Below are 21824 nucleotides of genomic sequence, written 5' to 3' on the forward strand. Positions count from 1 at the left end.
TGCGGCGAGGAGACGGCGGTGAAGAGACGGTGGTGAAGGACGGCGGTGAAGGGACGGCAGGGCGTCGTATGCGGGGAGGACGACGAAGCGGCTGACCGGTGGGGCCGGTCTGCCAGTGGAAGCGAGCGCGTGAGAGAGGGCGGCTGGCAGGTGGGGCTGGCTTGTCAGTGAGAGGGCAGCGGAGTGCGGAGTGGGCTGGCGCACGCGCGGAGGCAGGCCGGGAGTGGGCCGAGAGAGGAGGAGCGCGGGCGTGGGAGGGGGGGGGAGTCGCGGGTTTGGGCCGAGAGTCGGCCCAGCAGGGGGAGGAGGAGGCTTTTCTCTTTTTCTTTTTACTTCCTAATTCCTATTTCCCATTTTGTATCTTTTTCTTTGGAACAAATTATTTTGTAGATACTCTAAGTGTTTAGAAAATAGAATCTAAGTGAGGTGCTTTTGTGATCAAACAAAATGCATGCATATGATGAAGGAGAATTTAGGGGAGGATTTTAGAATTAGAGGATGAAGGGAGGGGTAAAAGGTGGATTAGGGTTTCAAACCTAGATTAGGATTTTTGGGATGCTACACGTGGTGTCAAAAGGTTCCAAATGAAAGGAAAGCTAGCACCACGTTTCGTCGGTCCCTACCCTGTCATTGCCCGAATAGGACCCGCAACATACCGTCTTGAGCTACCAGAATCCATGTCAGATATTCACAATGTGTTCCATGTGTCTCAACTCCGCAAATGCCTAAAGGTACCAGAAAACCACATCGAGGCAGATGCAATTCAGATTCAAAAGGATCTCCAGTACCGGGAAAAGCCAATGAAGATTCTCGACTCAGCAGTCAGAAGGACCCGCAACTCGGAAGTGAGACTCTGTAAGGTTCAGTGGAGCAAAGATGGAGAAGAGGAAGCCACCTGGGAAAGTGAGGACTCTCTGAGGAAGGAATACCCTTACCTTTTCTCGAGCCCCGTCTGAATCTCGAGGGCGAGATTCCTTTAAGTGGGGTAGGTTTGTAACATCCCAAAATCCTAACCTAGGTTTGAAACCCTAATCTACCCCTCCCCTCTTTTTTCATCCTCTAATTCCAAGAACACCCTTAGATTTTCTTTCATCATATGCATACACTTTGTTTGATCACAAGCACCTCGCTTAGATTTTATTTTCCAACACCTAGAATATCCACCAAATAATTTTGTGCAAAAAGAAAAAGAAACAAATAAGAAATGAGTTGAGAAGGTAAAAAAGGAAAAGAATTCCCCCCCCCCTCTGTTGGGCCAATTCCGGCCCATGGCACGGCCGCCTCCCCTCCCGCGCGCCCGCGTAATCCTCTCCCTCGGCCCATTAGCCGGCCTGCTCACGTGCGAAGCCGCCCGCGCGCTCCCCTCACCTGCCCTCGCTGACACGCCAGCCCCACCCGCCAGCCCCTCTCGCTCGCGCGTTTCCCCTCTCTGGCAGACCGGCCCCACCGGTCAGCCGCGTCGTCTTCCCCGCGTACGACGCCCCGCCGTCCCTTCACCGCCGTCCCTTCGCCGCCGTCCCCTCCATCACAGTCCCATCGCCGCACAGGAAGAGTTTGGCACCGCCCCGTCCTCCCCCCCTTGACCAACGTCCTTGCCGATACCGCCCCGTCGTGGAGTCTCATCAGCGGCGCTGTGCGGCATTAATGTCGGTGTTGTGCAGCTCACCGGCGTCCGCCGAGCTCCGTCGCTCCCCTCCCCTCGGGCGCCTATAAAAAGCTGCCCCGGACACCTCCTTCCCTGCACCGGCCTCGGCCACTCTCCTCCTCCCCTCGCCCGAGCGCAATTCGCGAAGCGCCGTCGTCTTCCCCCTCTCTGGTGAGTCCTCCCCCCCTCCTCCCTCTCCCTCTCCGTTGGTCCAGCGAGAAATTAAGTGAGCCGGGCAGCTCCCTCACGAGGCCACGAACCCGAAGCACCACTTCCCAGCCCTAGTCCCTCACCCAGAGCCCACCGGCGGCAAACCGCCGTCGAGCCCACCGGCGACCGACCCTTCTCCCTCGCTCGGCCGGTCCGCCCACACCGTCTGGCCGCAACACCGTTTCCCCCCCCCCCCTCCGCTCTCGCTGACGAGTGGGCCCGCAGCGACGCCGTCACCCTCACGCACCTGCGCCGTCTCCTCCGCTCGTGGGCCACCACTGGGCCGTAAGCGCGCCCGCGCACGCGCTCGCGCCCGGGGTGGGCCAAAAAACCCTTCCCCCAGCCCAACAAAGGAGAGATCTCTTTCCTTTTTCTTTTTCCACCTTTTTTCTCATTTAATTAGTTTTCTTCAATATTTTATGCACCAAAAATTACCCAAATAATTTCTAAAAAGTCCTAAGTGATAATAATGTTGGTAAATGACACACTACAATTAGTAGACCACTGTTGATGTATTGTTTATTGTCTGTTTTAATAGAAGAAGCGGGGACCGCAGATCCGGAACCCGTAGCCCCGGAAGAAGGGCCAGAGCCCGAACTTCCGGAAGTAGATCTTCTGTGCCAGGAAAGCTTCGACGAAGGCAAGTCCACCCTTCCCTTGATGCATACATTACCTATTCTCTCTACCACTGCCTAGGCCGGGAATTCAGGGGGAATATTGCATTGTGAGTGAGAGATGGCCCGCATTGGCATATACTTTCTAGATACGAAATGTGGATCGGGAAGAAGGGCAATGTGTTTCTTCAAATAAAGTCTCCTTTTGAAAAGTTATGCAATGAAGGGTACTCACCCTCATCACCTTGGGAGTGGGATGATCAGGGACTCCCTAGTTTAGGGGAGGGCCTAAGGTGTTGGCTCAGCTGGTTTAGGCGTGAGCAGAAGGATTGTCCCCTCATATAAGGACCGGCTTGTCATTTTCACTACCTGTACTCCTTTATAGTACAACCACTTGAGACTGTGTGGGCAGTCACTCAATCCAAACTCGTGCGGTCCAACCCCAGGGTTAAGAAGGCTGGGGAGCACCGGGAGGATAAGGAGGGGGAATGTTTTGTCTGGTTTGGACATGGTGGTGGCCTGACTCCTTCCGGATAACCGTTAAGGTTAGGACGTACGAGGAAGGAAAGAGATCCGGCATTCGGGTCTCGCGACGGTGAGATCGTAGAAACTGGGCTAGTGGGTAAAGTGTACCCCTCTGCGTAGAGTTGAAAACTTATTCGAATAGTCCGTGTCCACTGGTATGGACGAGTCTGGTATGGCATGACAATTAGAGATTTTTCTCTGAATTCATAAAAGGGGAAAAGAGTGGTGAAGTGGGTGTTGATAAAGAAACTAAGGCCACGGGAGCGGGAAGCTCAGTGGTGGTTGAGTTTTGGTTACTTTTAAGACTATGGGAAAAACCTTACAACAATTGCCTTTCTCTAAGAAAATGATGAGTGACTTCAACTACACCAAATAAAGCATGTATATTATAGGTCTCTTTCTCTCTACGGGAGCGGGGTGGGCTTGCGGAATACCTAGTGTATTCACCCAGATTTATTTATGTTTTTCAGCAGCCGAAGACTTCTTTTCTGCTATGCTTGATTGAGAGAACTGTGTCTGCACCCAGTTCTGCCTGTGGCTTGGGCTAGTATACTTTTCCTACTGCGCTTCTTATTTTGGCTCTCTAGAGCTTGTACCCTGGTATTGTAATAATTTTTATCTAAACTCTGTACTATTTGAAGTAAGGAATGTGTTTACTAGCCTCCTGGGACTAGTAATTGTATCACATTTGAGTCCCAAAGGATCGGGACGCTTCACGGTCGAACCCCAACGGTCTGCTGACGTGGCTGGCGCACCGGACAGTGTCCGGTGGCGCACCGGACTGCCCAGTGCGCCATGCGACATCAGCCTTCCAACGGCCATTTTTGGTGGTTGGGGCTATAAATACCCCAACCACCCCACATTCAATGGTATCCAAGTTTCTACACTTCTACACCTTACAAGAGCTATAGCATTCAATACAAGACACACCAAAGAGATCAAATCCTCTCCCAACTCCACACAAAGCTTTAGTCATTAGAGAGAGAGATTTGTTGTGTTCATTTGAGCTCTTGCGCTTGGATCGCTTCTTTTCTTTCTCATTCTTTCTTGTGATCATCTCAATTGTAACCGAGGCAAGAGACACCAATTGTGTGGTGGTCCTTGCGGGGACTTGTTGTCCCGTTTGATTGAGAAGAGAAGCTCACTCGGTCCGAGTGACCGTTTGAGAGAGGGAAAGGGTTGAAAGAGACCCGGTCTTTGTGACCACCTCAACGGGGAGTAGGTTTGCAAGAATCGAACCTCGGTAAAACAAATCATCGTGTCTCGCTCTTTATTTGCTCACGATTTGTTTTGCGCCCTCTCTCTCGGACTCGTTTATACTTCTAACGCTAACACGGCTTGTAGATTGTGCTTAAGTTTGTAAATTTCAGATTCGCCCTATTCACCCCCCCTCTAGGCGACTTTCAGTTAGTGGAGAATAATGCAAGATGGCTTAGATAAGAAGAAGATAAGCACAAGTTCTTTCTTGCAAGGAGTTGCTTCTCTAAATGAGAATTTAACTTGAAGCAACACAAAATAATATTAGCAAAGAGTAGCGCAAGAGAACTTAGAAAGGGAGAGAACAAACAAATCACAAGCAATAAACACACGAGACACGAGTGATTTGTTTTACCGAGGTTCGGCCCTCGAAGGCCTAGTCCCCGTTGAGGAGTCCACTAAGGACGGGTCTCTTTCAACCCTTTCCCTCTCTCAACCGATCCCTAAGATCGGCGAGCTCTTCTTCTTCTCAAGGATCACTTAAGACCCCACAAGGATCACCACACACTTAGGTGTCTCTTGCTAGCTTTACAAGCCTCCAAAACTTTGGAGGAAGTTCAAATGGGAGTCAAAAACTCCATGCACAAATTAACGCAAGATGTAGCACACACTTTCTCTCGATGAATCTCAGAAGACACTAGAGCTAAACTCACACGAGAAGCTTTCTTTTGCTTGCTCTCTCTTTTGTGGCACTTGTGTGAATTGTAGTGGTCTAAATCTTGTGTATGAGATGGATCAATGAATAGTGGTGGTTGGGAGGGCTTGGATATGTCAACTATATGACTTGGAATGTTGCTTGAGCTCCCTCCCCTTGAAGTGGCCGGTTGGGGTGGTATTTATAGCCACCAACCAAATTGTAGCCGTTGGAGAAGGATGTTGGCGATGGGCGCCACCGGACAGTGTCCGGTGCGCTGCCACGTCACCTTGTCGTTAGGGCTTCGAGCTGGTCAACCGTTGGAGGCTTTGTCCTCATGTGGCACCGGACAGTCCGGTGTCACACCGGATAGTCCGGTCCCCCTCTGACCTGCTGCTCTGACTTCTGCCGTGGTACTGTTCATCTGTCAGAGTCGACCGTTACGCACAGATAGTCGTTGCTCCGCTGGCGCACCGGACAGTCCGGTGGCACACTGGACAGTCCGGTGAATTATAGCAGAGCTGCGCCTGGGAAACCTGAAGCTGCAAAGTTGGAGTTGATTCACCCTGGTGCACCGGACAGTCTGGTACGCCAGACCAAGGCACACTTCGGTTTCCTTTTTGCTCCGTTCTTTTGAAGCCTAACTTGTTCTTTTGATTGGTTTGTGTTGAACCTTTGGCACCTGTAGAATGTATAATATAGAGCAAACTAGTTAGTCCAATTATTTGTGTTGGACAATTCAACCACCAAAATTATTTAGGAAAATGTTTGACCTTATTTCCCTTTCAATATCCTCATGCTCTAACGTAGGTGCATTTTGGTCTAATAGTCCACCCGCATTTAATTTGTCATCGCAGTCGTGACTTTGTGTCCATGTGGTAACGAAACTGGTGAAACAGTTATCATTTTAGGTTGATTTATCTTTTCTAACATGAAAATTTGTTATTTTGCTTTAGAAAATGGTAATTAGCCGAACCTATAAGACCATACTAAGGTTATCTTCAGCATATCCTCTATCTCAACCCCAATTTTATCCCCTATTTCAAATTTCACTTTGCAAATAGTGTCATCTATAGTTTCGTGTCTCATATTTTGCACTGCATGCTGGAGACAGCCTAAAGACATCAAATTGGGCGAAACCAAAAAAATTGGTCTGGTTTCTCGTTACCGGATCAGAAATGTTTTCCGCTGTATTTAAATTGCGTCCAAATTTTATTTAAAAAAATTAAAAATAAAAATGATAAAAGGTACATGTTTTTGTGAGTAACACGATACATCATATATTTAAATCTTATGAATATCAGCATTTCGATAAAAACAACGATTTTCGCAAAAAAAAACTCTATTTCTCGGTCAGTTTTCACAGTTTCTTAGCGGTGTTTGAATTTCTTGACCCGTTTAAATTCAAATTTAATTTCTCGAGAAAAAAAAGAAAATTACCAAGAAACAGTGAAAACTGGTCGATATTTTTTTAACTAAAATTTAAAATATGTCAATAAATTCGGTTTTGGGCGAGAAACCATTGCCGGTGTAGGACAGAATTAGACTGTCTCCAATAAATATGTTATTATATTTAGGGGTGTTTGAATGCACTAGAGATAATAGTTAGTGGCTAAAATTAATTGAGACATCCAAACACTCTATCTAATAGTTCAGTTATTAGCTATTTTTTGTAAATTAGTTAATAGTTGAGTAGTTATTTATTAGCTAGCTAATTCTACTAACATTTTTTAGCTAACTAACTATTAGTTTTAGTGGGTGTTTGAATGTACTAAAGCTAATAGTTAGTTGGCTAAAAACTTACTAATGAAATTAGCTAGCTAACAAATAGATAACTAACTATTAATTAATTTACTAAAAATAGCTAATAGTTAAACTATTAACTAAGGTGTTTGGATATCTTCAACTAATTTTAGAAAATAACTATTAACTCTAATACATTCAAATCCACCTTACTATCTCATCTTTATTTTAAATCTCACTTTGCAACACTACAATCTATCCTATACTTTTTACCTAATATGCTGCGAACAGCCCGTTGGAGTGCGCGAAGCTGGGTGGAGGAGCCGTGGCGCCCGCGGCTTCCGGCGCAAGCTGCCGCGGTGCCGCCGCGTGGACTCCGGATGAGTCCAACGAGCCCATCCCATCGCATTGCGGATTTGCAGCTGCCAGCCTGACCAGTTGAGACTTGAGAGTGTGCGCAGGCGTCCGTGCGCTCCTCCCCCTCGCGGCCTCGCGTAATCCCAAACCCCGGCGTCGCTGTCGCCTCGCGTAATCCCAACTGAGTAGGGACAGAGAGGGCGGGCACCATCACGCGGCCCCAGATCCTAGCCACGCTCCCGCACCCACTCTTCCATCGCACGCACGGGCGAGTGCGGCAGATCGCTGGCGGATCCAATGCTGCTGCCCTGGTAGCTGCTGCACCGCGCGGCTGCTGGTTTGGTGCCCTCCGGCTGCGGCGCCGGGTCACTTTCGATGTGACCATCTGAGGAGGAAAGGATGGCGGCTTCGGCGGCGGCAGCGCCTGGGTCGGCTGAGAGGCAGGCGCGCGGCGGCGCGGCGTCGGCGATCGGCAACGCGGTGACTGCCCGGTCCCCTCGCGATTGTGTTCGGCTGGAATTTGGCGTGCGTTTGGTGCCCGGTGCCTTGCTCTGGTTGCTGGCCTGCTGGCTGGCTTTTTGGTGCTGGGATTTTTGGGTTCTGGCTTGCGGGATGAGCAGCCGCCTCCGTGTGGGTGGGGCGTTTCATGGATGGGCGGGTGGTGGCTGCTGCCTGCACGAGGCGGAGCGCGGGAGCGAGGATGGTGGATTGGTGGGAGCCGAGCTTGCTTCGGTTGATTCTGCCGCTGCTGGATTTTGTTTGGATTGGACAGCGATGGACCTGGGGAGCGGTGTCCGTGCCTGATGGAGGCGTTCGGATGTTTTGTAGTGAGTTCGTGAGATTGAATTGGGTAATGGCCCTGTTGAATTGCTACCAGAAATGTGGGAGGACACGGGCGTACGCTTTTCTTCCCCTCTGGGATGAGTGATGTCGTGTGGAGATGAGATGCCATGTAAGTAGAAAGGGTGCAGGATAGCAGCCTGTTAGCGTTCATTTTGTTCAATGGTGAGCCTTCTCACGCCCAAACCTAGGGAACTTCTCTCGATGTTTCAACCTGTATACGTTGTGAATTCATGGTGTGGTACATTAGGTACATAAGTTTTCATTGACCTTCTGTTGTGTTTTGTTTACTGCTTGTTTCAATCAGACTTGATTTTTCTATCTGAAACAAGAATTCTGGACAAGAAAACGTTCTTTAAGTCTGTTATTTGGTATTTACAGGTATAGGTACAATATTTCTGACATGTTTTGACCTTCTGGCAGGTATTTAAGAGTGGCCCTCTCTTCATATCATCGAAAGGTAAAACTATTAGTGGCACACATTGTTTTTTCCTTTGTTTCCAGACTGTAACAGTGTTACAATTACAATATTGTAGGAATTGGATGGAAATCATGGAAAAAACGTTGGTTCATCCTCACACGAACGTCACTGGTTTTCTTCAAGAATGATCCTGTTAGTATCTCTGTTCTTTATTCACAATAACTATGCTCATTGTCAAATTTTGCCTTTAATTACAGTTTATGAGTTATGCCAGTAGCACTCAGTTTTGTTACCTTTATGAGTGACTATTCTTGTCATTTTTAGAGTACATTACCACAGAGAAGTGGTGAAGTGAACCTTACATTGGGGGGGATTGACCTTAATAATTCTGGGAGGTATGTATCTATTTAACAAATATTCTTTTGAATCTTGATTGGTCATGCTTAATGTACTAAAGTTGTTTGTCGTTTGTGTATACCTCTCTCTCTAGACAGATAGATTACTGTTTGTTATCTTTTGTTGTATTTGGCACTCATTTGCAGTGTAGTGGTCAGGGAAGACAAAAGGCTGCTGACCGTCCTTTTTCCAGATGGCCGTGATGGTCGCGCCTTTACCTTGAAGTACACATGCTTACCTTTCTCCTAAACAGTTTGGTGCACTCGAGTGAGCCCAAAAGTTTAGTTATGAGTCTTATGATTCTGCTTCCTGCATTGTTGTGCCTCGTCAGTTTTTTCATAAGAATGCCTCCTTTTCTTAATATACAGGCAGAAAGTTCTAAAGATTTGTTCGAGTGGAAAACATCACTGGAAGAAGCTCTTGCACAAGCTCCAAATGCAGCTCTTCTGATGGGGCATAATGGAATATTTCGCAATGACACAACAGATGTGTATGAAGAGGCTATTCCAAATTGTTGGTTCCCTTACAGTTTACACTATCATCATGTGACATGCTCCTCTTCGCTATAAACTTAAATATATATCTGAATTTTTTCCATATGTTTCGTCTACTGACTGCAGGGAGAGAGAAGAGACCTACCAAATCACTAGTTGTTGGCAGGCCAATACTACTTGCACTGGAAGATATAGATGGCAGTCCTTCTTTTCTGGAAAAAGCTTTGTGTTTCCTTGAGAAACATGGTAGGACCAACCAATGTTCATTGTCACCAAAGTTTGGAACCTGGTGCACTTTACTGTTACAAATATTTTATTTGAAGTATGAATATTTTCTTGCAGGAATAAAGGTGGAAGGAATTTTGCGTCAAGCTGCAGATGTGGAGGAGGTTGACAGGAGATTGCAAGAATATGAGCAAGGTTTTTGTCGTTGCTTTTTGTATTTCGATTTAGTTTCAGTTTTGTTGCATGTATAATTCAATATGTGATTGTATCTTTCGATTCCAGGAAGGACAGAGTTTGCACCAGAAGAGGATGCTCATGTTATTGGTGACTGTGTAAAAGTACCTTTCTGTAATTATCATGATATGTTGTTATAACTATTAATGTTAAAGAGTTTCAATAGTTTTTCCCTTCCTGCTTGCCCACTGTCTGAATGTATACACATGTATGATGTATCTGCAGCATGTTCTCCGGGAGCTTCCATCTTCTCCTGTTCCAGCTTCCTGCTGTACAGCATTATTGGAAGCTTTCCGTAAGTGTTTTATTCGTACTAATCTGAATATGCTTCCTTGGTTATGGATGGTGTTGTGTCAACTTGTATTATTTGAACTTAGTAACTGTTTTACTAGAGCTCTTCCTAAAAAACAACTGTTTTACTAGAGCTGTTGTATTTATGTCCATCTTTCTATCTTGTTCACAACATGCTCCTGTTGTGGCCAATCCAGTGTCATTGGTTCCTGATAGTTCAATAGAGTTAAACATATGAAATTTCAAGGTGTTTGTCTTTTCAAGCAAAATATGGAGTGACCAGATTACTTAGAGCTAACTTGGTTTCCTGGCCAATTGTTTTGTAGATTTTACAGCTTTATTTGTTCCATATGCTTATTTTAACATATCATTTTCATTTTCTTTATACTTGCTTAGGTCTGGACATCAAGGAATCTCGGATCAAATCTATGCGTGCAGCAATATCTGAAACATTTCCTGAGCCTACTAGGCGGCTGCTACAGAGGTTAGCTTATTTCTTCTTCACGTGGCTATATTTTGTGTTTGGATTCTATTTTTCCAGAAAGTATATAATCATGAACAGTACGTTCTAAATTGTTTTCTCTTGTCTGCTCAAGCTTATGCTGAAATTTTTTATTTTTTGGAAGTATGCAATTTGAAGCAATAGAGACATACATATTTCCAAAATTTACTAAATGTACATATATCTTTGCATTTAGTTGTAGTTTTATGCAGTCATCAAATTCGCTAGAAATTGCACTTTGTTATATCATATATCCAGCTATTTTTTAAATAAATCATAAATCCATGCTTGCAGAATTTTGAAAATGATGCATACCGTTGCTTCTCATACTGCCGAGAATAGAATGACTCCATCAGCAGTTGCTGCATGTATGGCCCCACTCTTGTTGCGTCCCCTTCTTTCTGGTGAATGCGAGCTGGAAGATGATTTTGACATGAGTGATGACAGTGCTGCTCAGCTTATTGCTGCTGCAAATGCTGCTAACAGCGCTCAAGGCATTGTAACTACTCTATTAGAGGAATACGAGAGTATATTCAATGTGAGTTTCTTGTGCTATCCCAGTGTCCTTAATGTACACATGATTATACATTATTATGGACAACATTAGATGATACAATTGCTTAGTTTCTGCTCCATTTATCACAGAAGATATTTATCATTATTGCATGTGATTGATTTTTGTATGTGCACATGCAATAATATTTCTTATTATTTTATAAGGGCGCTAATAAAGCATGTCCCATTGCAGCTGCATTGTATTTTGACCCTTCATCTTCATGCACCATTACTCCATTAGTTCCTCTGTTTTGTAACCCTATATGTGTGTGTGATAAACTTAAAAATAGACACCACAGCGTTACATGACCGTTGATATTTATTATTTTACAGGATGAGCACTTTAGGTGCTCCTTATCACCTGATTCTCAAACAGGAGATAGTGGAAGTGAAGAATCAACTGATGATGAAACTGTGGATATCAAGGATAATGGGTTTCATGATGCAGAAAATGATGTAGATCAAGAATTAGATGATGCCGAGCGAATACTGAATGGAAAATTGAGTGAAACCAGTGCATGTGTCCATGCTGACCTCCATGACTACAAGGTTTGATACATTTTTCTGTTTTTGTAACATATTGTGCTACTAACCATGCACATGCGTTCTTTATTTTTATGGTGATACAGGAAGAATGTTAAAAAAAGTTTACTTCCATTTCACTGAGGATGTTATTGAATGTGTCATGTTTTAGACATGTCTTACATAGATTGTATCCCCTTCTAAATCTTAGCTATATTTTTTTGAAACAATAGTCTTAGATTATACTTTAATTTTTGTTATTTGACGAGCATGTTCATCTGTTGATGTCATAACATGATTTGCTTTGCTACTGTATTGCGTGGACAGCAGGAAGTTAATGGCAACGATTCAGACGCTGAGCTCTTTGTTGAGGATAACACATTTGAACCAAATGTAAATTTAAATGATACTCCCCTAAGTCGTTTAATAGAAAATGGAAAGAAACCATCAAATCTGGCGTCCAGTCATGAAACTCCATTATCAGTGGGAGAAATTCTTTCGTCTTTGGATGCTGGAGTTCCATTACCTGGTCGTGCAGCTGAATATTCCAAGGACAGACTCTCTAGCAAACCCAATGGAATTCAGCAGCATGTGAAGCGTACTAACTTATGGGGACGGAGCAATGTAAGCAATAAGTCTGCTTTTCTGCTCTTTTTCTCTTCATATGTTCACGTAGCTAGACCTATGATTCTATAATGTCTTGCACCAAAAAAAGTTTTTTTTTGGGAAGGCATTACCAGACACGCTTCTATAACACACTGATTTTCTTCAGTTCGTAAAGTATTTTTTTTATAATGATCGACTATAGTATGTTAACCTTACTGATTTCCACATATGGCTTATGCAGGCAAGAAAGGGCCAACGTTCAGAGTTAGTTGATCCTTCAAGTGAAGAAGAGTAAGTTCCTAGTTGTGCTGCAGTCTAAATTTACATTTTACATTATTGCTTTGTTGTGGATTTCGATTCTTAAAGTTATTTCACCTAAAAAATACATGATTTATGCTGACTAGCCCCCCAAAAATTGCAGGCTTGCTATTCAACGACTTGAGGTAATGAAGAATGACCTACAGGTCAGGATTGCAAAGGAGGTGAGGAAAAGAATACATGCGCATCAGTTCTTGATTTAGGTGAATCTTGCAACCTAACTATATATGTTTCTCAGGCTAGAAGTAATGCAATCCTACAGGCAAGTTTAGAAAGAAGAAAACAAGCACTACATGAGCGCCGTGTGGCTCTGGAACAAAATGTATGCTTATTCTACTAGCTTATGATTTGTCTGCTTTTATGCATCCAAAATATATCAGAAGTTCAGCCATTTGTTGTGTGCATACTTGTTATATTTTGTTTTGTTGCAACCAGCTTTAGACAACTGTCCACATAACATCCTAAAACTGCAAGCACCTCTTATGAGAGTTTGGTGCTTAGTATGATTGAACTTGTTCATACACTAGGTGTCAAGGTTGCAAGAGCAGCTACAGGCTGAAAGGGATCTTAGAGCTGCACTGGAGATTGGATTAAGCATGTATTCTTCACAATTTTCTAGCTCGCACTCCATGGACTCAAAGGTTACTGAAATCATAAGCAAGTAGTTCTTTGATAGTTACATAATTGCGGGGCTTATTCTGTGGTGGCTTATGTATTCTATGCACAACTCTTTAGACAAAGGCAGAGCTTGAGGAAATTGCTCTCGCAGAAGCTGATGTTGCAAGATTAAAACAGAAGGTTGCAGAGCTGCATCTCCAACTCAATCAACAGCGCCAGCACCAGTATGGCTCTTCGGTAGATGCAAATGATTGTCCTCCGCACCTTCCAAATCATCTCTCACAGTAAGACTAAGACATTTTATTGTTCTTTTCAGCTGTCATTAGATTATGTACCCACAAAGTCCAAATATTTGGGAGACACATATTTTAGTAACAAATGCAGAATGTTCGTCAGCTCATTGGTTGTATCATATTCCCTACAAGTTGCAGTTTGTTGAACATGCAATATTTTACTGCTACCAGGAACACTGTCCAAACTGGATTTGATAGGACCGTTGCTTTTTGTAATCAAGAGAAGCAAAGAAATGAGGTTAGCTGTTTGCAAATCTCTTGTCTTGCTATATTTTGTACAACTTGAGAAAATCAAAGCAAAATTTAGTTGACATGAGCTCCACGATTGCACTTAAATAGTGCTCCCTCCATTTCAAATTGTTTGTAGAATCAGGGAAATCACCTCTCACCCTTGGGGGGGGGGGGGGGGGGGGGGTTGCCTTTCATATACATAGAGATATATAGTACTCCCTCCATTTTTTTAATTTGACACTTTTTAGTTCAAAAATGAACTACCCGGCGTCAATGGAGGTAATACAATCTTGGAGTACAAATCGAGTCATATATATAGAGATATATAGTACAATCTTGGAGTACAAGTCGAGTTAGACTACAACTCTAATAATAAGATGTTTTGGCTTCTCTAAATACATAACTTTAGCTATGTAATTAGATGTACACTATGTCTAGATGCATAGTAAAAGCAATGTATCTAGAAAAAACAAATTATCTTATAATTTGAAATAGAGGCAGTAGTATTTTACAAGCTCAATCAGCTCTACTTACTATATATATATATGGCGTGCTGTCCTGTAGATTCAGCTCAAAATCCATAAGGCTCGAAGTTTTTTTTTCTTTTTAGTTTTTGGGCCCAGTGTCCACTTAGACCTTAAGCACTCATTTTGAGTAGACCAAACATTAAGAAAAACAGACAGTAACAGTTAATTGTGCATGCATCTAGGTCCCCAGGTTCTAAGAGATTATAACCGTCATTGATTGAATTATGACTCTTAAGACACTGATACTCTGACAGGAGAGCTTGCCGTGCACATCCCACTGGAGAAGCATCAAACAGCATGTGCTCTCTCAGGATTCTTCAAGGCCTTTCTCCCGAAAGCATTCCTCAGACACCTCCTTGAGTGATTCAATGGAGGCATCAACAAGTGTGCTTGCAGAGGGCGGGCCACTGTTGGTGAACATCGCCAGAACAACAGAAGTAAGAGAAACCCCTTGTGGTTATTATGCTGCAATAACGTTTTCAGAAAAAAAAAACGCTTTGGTTTGAGTTTTCAATCTCTTGTTGTGGTTTGCAGCAGGGTGTTGAATACGGGAGACCTCCGACTGTGCCGTCATCTACTCTAGTTGAACTAACAACCAGGCTAGATTTCTTCAAAGAACGGCGGTCACAATTGATGGAACAGCTCCACAGCCTCGATTTAGGGCATGGATCCGCGTCCCATGGTTTCCCATACAAATCTTCATCTCCCTGGAACAACCCAAGGTAGGGGGCTTGTTCAGTTGCTGCATTACCGCGCATCTGTATATTCTTGGTATAGGATCCCTTTTGTTTCACTTTATCTCTGTAGAAGCTGGTCTCGTTTTTGTTTCACTTGTTATCTCTGTAGAAGCTGGTAGTGAGAATGTATATACCCCTTGCCTGCCTTCACTTGTTTTGCTAGTGCTTCCAGCGGACATTTTTCGAGCGTGATTTTTGTTTTGCTTTTGTATTTATTGTGTATGTAATGACTCAAGGGGAAATATATAGATGCGTCTTTTTTTCTTGGGGATATATTCCACTGCAGGAGAGGCAAATGTTGCCATTTCGAAAACCTGATCTGTGTCCATTATGTGGCTGATCCTTATTCGGTTAATTCTCTCCCCAAAGGGATAGGAGGAAATGCGTGGACTTTTGACAATCCCTATCTAACTCAACAAGAGCATTGGATTCTGCAAAGAGTCTCGATGCCAACCTTCACAAATCAGAGCAAATGAGCGACCACACCACAGGCATGATGTCAAAAAAAAATCAGCTTTGTTCATTCACGAAGCAAGCATTCCAATCCAAACATTTACGAGCTAACCAAAACATAATTACACAGGGCAACAACAGTTTCTTGTCCCTAGCTGCTGTGGTGTGGTGGTCCGGATTTGACTGCACTGCACACCAATCTCTGTCCCTGCTCGGTCGTTCTTGTCCCTAGTTGCTGTGGTGTGGTGGCTGCCCTGTGCGCTGTGACTGTGCAGAACACCCATTTGATTTGATCCAGCATCGCCTTGACCATCCGGCCGGCCGGCCGGCTGCTTTATTTCACGTTTAATTCCTTCCGTTGACACTTGACAGGATCGCCGGCAGCCATCAGAACAGAAAGGTTTGTTGCCGGCCACAACTCATCAACCAAAAAAACGTGGGACACACAACTGTCTCATCGATCTTCTCCAGCTCCTGCCCCCCCCCCCCCCCCCCCTGATTTTATCTGCTTCTGCCTGGCTGTTAGGGCATATACAAATACAATGCTGGCCGTTGTATTAAACAAAGGTCAGGAGGTAGTCGCACGTAGATCCTCTATGAAAGGAGGGTACAGCCTTACAAACAAAGTAACATCAAAAGATCAACACTCCCAACATAGAGTGCAATCTTACACCACAAACATTAAAATAAACACGACACCCAACAGACATACTATAACCTCAATATGTAATCCTGTTCGTAAAACTCCAACCAAAATAAGAAAAAAATTGCATAGATGCGACTTCGATCCGTCGACACGTCTCCTTGATTATCTCCTGGTCTTCAACCCTCTGCAAATATCCCTAAAACCTAAGCCAATGGGTCGCCCGAAACATAACCTGCAAATAAGTAACCATCGGGGTTTTGTTAAACACTAAGTCATTCCGACTTATCCAGATAGCCCAACATAAAGCTGCAACACCTGTAATAATCAGATTTTGAACTTTGAGGTGCACCCCATGCAACCAAGATCCAAAAATATGTTTAAATGATCTCGGGGTACGTAGATCACTCCTGCTGCACGTTGTTTGCCACGCAGACACGCATCTGCCGTGCACGTAGATCCACGTCACTTTCTCCAAGAGTTTCCATTCTCACCAGACCAATCATAGCTTGGGATCGAGAGGACCATTCATTTCCAGAAGGAAAAACGAAAAACAAAGTGAACAAAACTGAGCTATCACCTCTAGTTCTAGGTCACCAAAAACTCTGTACATTACAGCGATCTCATCTCCCAAGGGTTTAAGTTAAGAGGTTGCAATCAGGACAATAGCAAAAGAATTGTGTGCCTCGGGTGAAAAAAAAAATTACATCTCCTGACCGGCTTGCGCGCCTGTCTTTCTATCTGTGAGCTGAATCTATGTATGATCTCCTACACTACAAAATTTTAGCGATGAGCTATATATATATGTATGTATGTAAGTATGTATATATATGGCTAGATATATATACAGGCAGACGATGATAACAGCCGTACGTCTTGCATTGAAGCAGCTCTTGCCACCCGGATAGCTTCCACTGACGCTCAGCAGCCATCCGTTGCTCTGTCGTTCGTGCCCGGCTCCAGCTTTCCATTGACAGTTGAAAGCTCACCTCCACATGGAGCCTGCGGCGGCATCTCAAAAAAAGCTTCACCGTGTGTCTGCAGCTGTCTGTCTAGCCGTCTTCTTCTTGGAACGCTTTGTATATGAACTCCCTAAACCGTCTGGAATACTGCCTTGGGTCCACCGCCGATATAGAGGCCGGGTCATGCTGGAAAGACTTGTACGCGTGCTCGAGCTTCTTGCTGATATCGTAGTCTTGGAGTATGTCTATGATTCCGAAATACAGTATGACGTCGTAGTACTCCCCGGTTGGCTCTCCGATCAGCTGCGGTTCGCAGTCGCTCTTGCGAGCGGTGAGTTCAGCTCGTGAAGGCATGTTGGCCCCGAGCTTGGTTTTAGGAGACCTGTTAGTCAGTTCACCGCATTCAGATGAAAATAAGTACAAAGGTGAAACGACATGGATCAGGTCAGGAGAGATGTTCCATTCATATCAAATTAGAACTTGTCATGTGTGCATCTGTATCCATACCCAGTTTTCAGATACGATACACCTAGTTTTTGAGTGCCTGGAAAGTTTGGATTATATATACAAGATTTTATATGCCATTTAGGCTTGTAGGCAGAGAACACATCAAATCAACAACAGCTGCGACGCATTAACAGAAAAGGAACTGAAAGGGGCATAGGGTCTTAGGATAGATGCCTTGTACTTCTGTCTACAAGTCATGGTGGGGATGAACTATGTATGTGGGCACACTCTAGATTTTGAAAGGGTCACAAAGGAATGATTACATCTTCAATTATTCTGTCTCACTTCTCGAGATCATGACAACAAATAATATTTCATTAGGTACGCTAACAAAAAAAAATAGTGCTAAGGGAGTTGAAAAAATGTTGCTTATACAAAAACGACTTTGAATATCCTTAAACAATACTGGCATAGAAAACTTGAAGATTGCTGGTACGAATCCCACTACCAAATCTGACATAATGATAATGACAGCTAGATGTCACAGAATCATAACTATTCTGGTTACCTGTTTGGATCAGCAAGAAACCGATCTGTATTTCCTCTTGAAAGACGAGGTGTTGGTACGTTGTTGATGATATCATAGTCAATGGAACCTTCAACCAAAAAAAATTGCCTTGTAAGATATAAAGCTACCATGCTAAAAACAGGCTAAGGCGTTTTTATATATAACAAAACTGGTAAAGTGCTCAGTGCTTTTCATCCAACCTTCAGTCAGAAGCTTCTCTGTGTTTTCTCTGAAATGTACACCAACAAGAAGGCTGTAATCCATAATTTTCTCCTGCTCAAGGAACTCACAATCCCTGTCCACTTGCCTGCTTAAACATTTGTAACATCTTTATTGACATGTTGTGTTGGACAAACAAATGACATGATTTCTAAAAGCACTAATAAGACACCATATGTAGAACATGAAGTATGAGCACCTTTGGAACTCATGAAACCATTGCTTCTTCAATCTAAAGATGAAGTTCAGGTCGAGATCCTTCAGAGTTGTATACTGATCGATCTCCGTCTGTGGCTTATCAGTTGTGCGGCCAAGAGATGAACCTTTGAGATCAAAACGCCTATGAATTGGATATTCCGAGCAGAATAGATTTCCCATTATGACAAAACGAACCTGGTTTTGGAAAAACAATCGAAGAAAAACCTCAGTCCATTAAGTTATGATTGTTAGCAAACAATGTCAATGTTAATGTTAAGGATGGATAAGAACTATACTGCTGCAATCATCTCTAACCTTCTTCTGATTCGCTCCAGCTAACTTGACACAATGTAGACCAAAAAACTTGGTTACTAGAGTATTCTCAAATGCCCGGACATGATTGTAATAAGCCGGGAGCATCTTCAGAAGCATCTGCAGTGTAAAATGTGTTTTTCTATTCAAGATTAAGAAAAAAACATATAGCCTTTACTGTGAAACAACATATAGACAAAAGGAACTACAAAGGACAAACCTTCACTTCGGATTTCTTCATCGTCTTTATCATGTACCGATCATCGTTAGTTAGGTAGAAAAAGCTTCCACTCTTACCAGGAGATGAAAGCTCCCTGAGAGCCTCATTTCCACATAGTGATAACATATAGTCAGCGGCATCCACCTTGAACAGCTTGCGCAGCGTCCTGTGATCCAGTTCAGAATAGATGGTCTGTTAATAAGCATGACTACAGAGGATCATGTTGTGTCATGATCATATATATATCTTTATCATGGGAGTGATGACGAACCGGAAGACCTTGGGGCAGTAATCCTTCCATCTGAAGTCACAAGAATTGTGGGGAGGGGTGCATTTTGAGCCTTCAGGAGGAAACTTCGTCCATACTTTTTCCTTTGGGTCGAAAGCAGACGATTTCAGATCGAGCACAATTGGGCCTTGCTTCCCCACTGCATGCCTGTCCAGATATGAATGTTGAGGCAAGAGAATTCAATCAGGTATGGAGAAAACATGAAACAAAATTGACAAATAATCACACGCCATAATGTCTTATTGGTGGAAGATTTCACACGGAAGGGTTCTTAACTTAATATATATAATAAACATAAATGGTATCAGCCACCAAGAAATCCACTTCTGAACCGCTTCGCGGCCTGAAGCAGAACCCTTTTGATGATTCCAATGTCAATGTTCCCAAATTGGACCTTCTCAATCAGCAGAGGCATCAATAAGATTGAATTGAAAACCCTCTGCCCTTAAAGTGATACCGAAATAGCAGGCTCGAATCTCACATTTGCACTGAAGGCAAACGAACTCCACGCACCTGATCCCGAGCTGCAAGTTTAGCATAAGCTCGTAGTGCTTGTGTCCCTTGGCGATGGTCTCCCCTTGTCGCTTGGACTCCCGCTGAGGCAACCACTGTGTGACGTGCGGCGCCGGCGATGGTGGCGGCAGGCCCCGGTCGTCACCGCCGCCGTCGTCCGTCCTCACGCTCCTCTGCGCGGTCACCGCCTCGTCCCCCAAGGCAGGCCCGTCCACAATGTCGCACGTGATGTCACCGTCGGACTCCCAAATGCAAATCTTGTCGTACTTCCTGTCGCCGCCGGAGCTGTTGCTCAGCCCGGACACTGAGCTCGGCCGCCCGTTGGGCGCCCTGGTCCCAGACGACGCGCGTGACTTGCGCGGCGACGCGGTGTCGGGGCCGGCGCCCAGGAAACCCGGAAGGTCCCTGGCGAACACGTCGCGGGGATCGCGCGCCGTCGGGGAGGACGCCGCCGGGGACGGGTAGTAGACTCCCTTCTGCTGGACAATGCCGGTGTGGGCGTCGCGCGTCCAGTAGCCGACGTAGACGCTGCCGTCGGCCCAGCGGAAGGTCCCCTGGCCGCGCGGGGAGCCGTCCTCCCAGCCGCCGTCGTAGCGGTTGCCGTTGGACCAGGCGAGCGCGCCGCGGCCGTGGATGAGCCCCGCGCGCCACTGCCCCGTGTACTCGGTGCCGTTGCGCCAGGTGTAGCGGCCGGCGCCGTCCTGCAGCCCCGCGCGCCACTCGCCGTCGTACTGGTCGCCGTTGGCGTAGCTCTTGTTGCCGTCGCCGTGCTTGAGGTTAGCGGACCAGGAGCCCCGGTAGGTGTCCCCAGCGGCGCCGGTGTAGGTGCCGGAGCCGTCCATGAAGCCGTCCTTGAACTCGCCCTCGTAGGTGGCGCCCGACGGCCAGGAGAACTTGCCCCGCCCCGTGGCCTTGCCGTGCCGCCACTCCCCCTCGTACATGCACCCGTCGGTCCACAGGTACTTTCCGTTCCCGTGCGGCGCGCCGCCGCGCCACTGGCCCGTGTAGAAGTCGCCGTTGGGGAGGCCGCGGTCCACGTGGTCGGCGTCGTCGCCGGCGGGCGAGGAGGAGGAGGACGACGACGACGCCGTCTCGGAGTCGTCCGCGGCAGACATCGGGGACACCCGGCGCCTGCCCACGGGCTGCACCTTGCGCGCCGTCGCCTCCCACGCCCTGGCACGGGTGTGGTCGTGCATTGGACGCCCCCGCCTGTCCCGGCGGCCACGCCTTTCTGTTCGCCGCTCGAGGTCCCCTGCCCTGTACCCCGCTTGGCCGCGGATCTAGCTAGCACCGCCGGAGGCCGCGCGCGCGCTGCCTCCAGGACGGCATTGTTGGGGAAGCAGGGATGCAATGGCGGGGAATGGGCGGATAGATACACGGAAGCGGGCGAGAAGGTATAGGAAAGAAATGTGTTTTGGTTGGGCGCGGGCAGGAGCAGAAGCCAGAAATAATTATATATATCAAAGCAAGCTAGTTTCTTTTTACGTTGTACTTGCAGTTACATGATGTTTATCTAGTCTTGAGCAATCTTTATAATATAAAATATAATAGCAAGCCGTGGTTATATCGCCTTCTATGTAGAGTGCATTGTAATTTTTTTTATCAGTTGTTGCCGGCGCCGGCGCCGGCGCCTGTCCTTTTGAACCAAACCGTCAAAAGGCTAGAGATTTGGGCTGTCCCTATGCTCGATTAGCAGCGGCAACCAACCAGTTAACCATTTCTTGGCTTAATTTAGGTGGCCTGTCTGGCTAGCGGCAGGCGACGTCCTCAACAGTAACGAACCAAGCAAGCAGATGCAGCCTGCAGAAACGGCGAAATCCTCATTCTTCCTAAAATCTACCCATGTAGCATTTTTTTTAAAAAAAAGGGAAGAAAAGGAACTCAATTCAGAACCGACGACGTTAAGCCGGAGCTACAGTGACGATGAGAGCATTGGCAGTCTAATCTAATGTAACTACCTCTCGCGTGCACTTGCGAAGGGCTTGCTATTTTCTCCTTGTTGCGTCTTGAAGATCACTGCTCCAAGAAAGGATAACATTTGTCACGCGTCGAAATAAGTGACCAGATCCTGCTCCATTGTTCATTTCTTAACTATATCTGCTGACAGCAGGTGGCCACAAAAAAAAAAAGAGAGTATCAACAATCTTCTTCTTCTTCTTCTTTTTATTTAGTACTATATCATCTACACGTGGAGCGTTTTCCTTG

At 45.4% G+C, this 21824-nt stretch overlaps 2 protein-coding genes across 20 annotated transcripts; one reads left to right on the plus strand and one right to left on the minus strand.

Annotated features, from left to right (window-relative positions):
• The first annotated feature begins 6932 nt into the window (after positions 1-6932).
• LOC100279773 (uncharacterized) lies at positions 6933-15068 on the plus strand. Of its 19 annotated transcripts, none has more exons than XM_020547658.3 (22): positions 6933-7465; positions 8249-8285; positions 8362-8438; positions 8571-8641; positions 8789-8865; positions 9009-9155; positions 9263-9382; positions 9479-9556; positions 9644-9699; positions 9821-9890; positions 10283-10370; positions 10683-10926; positions 11277-11492; positions 11793-12089; positions 12313-12362; positions 12493-12553; positions 12628-12711; positions 12917-13030; positions 13125-13291; positions 13472-13538; positions 14313-14495; positions 14593-15068. In XM_020547658.3, exons 1-22 carry the CDS (start codon positions 7385-7387, stop codon positions 14782-14784), a joined length of 2577 nt encoding a protein of 858 aa, XP_020403247.1. In that variant the 5' UTR covers positions 6933-7384; the 3' UTR covers positions 14785-15068. The 19 variants fall into 19 exon arrangements, 16 of the variants coding, with proteins under 16 accessions (XP_020403247.1, XP_008667818.1, XP_008667820.1 ...); XM_008669596.3 differs by having other exon boundaries at positions 11796-12089; XM_008669598.4 differs by having other exon boundaries at positions 11796-12089; positions 14596-15068.
• Positions 15069-16451: 1383 nt separating this feature from the next.
• LOC100304265 (uncharacterized) lies at positions 16452-21006 on the minus strand. The gene is made up of 8 exons (NM_001320763.1): positions 19620-21006; positions 19089-19253; positions 18818-18983; positions 18601-18717; positions 18287-18480; positions 18069-18175; positions 17869-17956; positions 16452-17235 (listed from the first exon to the last, which is right to left on the minus strand). The coding sequence occupies exons 1-8, from the start codon at positions 20813-20815 to the stop codon at positions 16944-16946; spliced, it is 2325 nt and encodes a 774-aa protein (NP_001307692.1). The 5' UTR covers positions 20816-21006; the 3' UTR covers positions 16452-16943.
• Positions 21007-21824: the final 818 nt, after the last annotated feature.

This window comes from Zea mays, chromosome 2, assembly GCF_902167145.1.
Source record: "Zea mays cultivar B73 chromosome 2, Zm-B73-REFERENCE-NAM-5.0, whole genome shotgun sequence".
NCBI classification, from domain to species: domain Eukaryota; kingdom Viridiplantae; phylum Streptophyta; class Magnoliopsida; order Poales; family Poaceae; genus Zea; species Zea mays.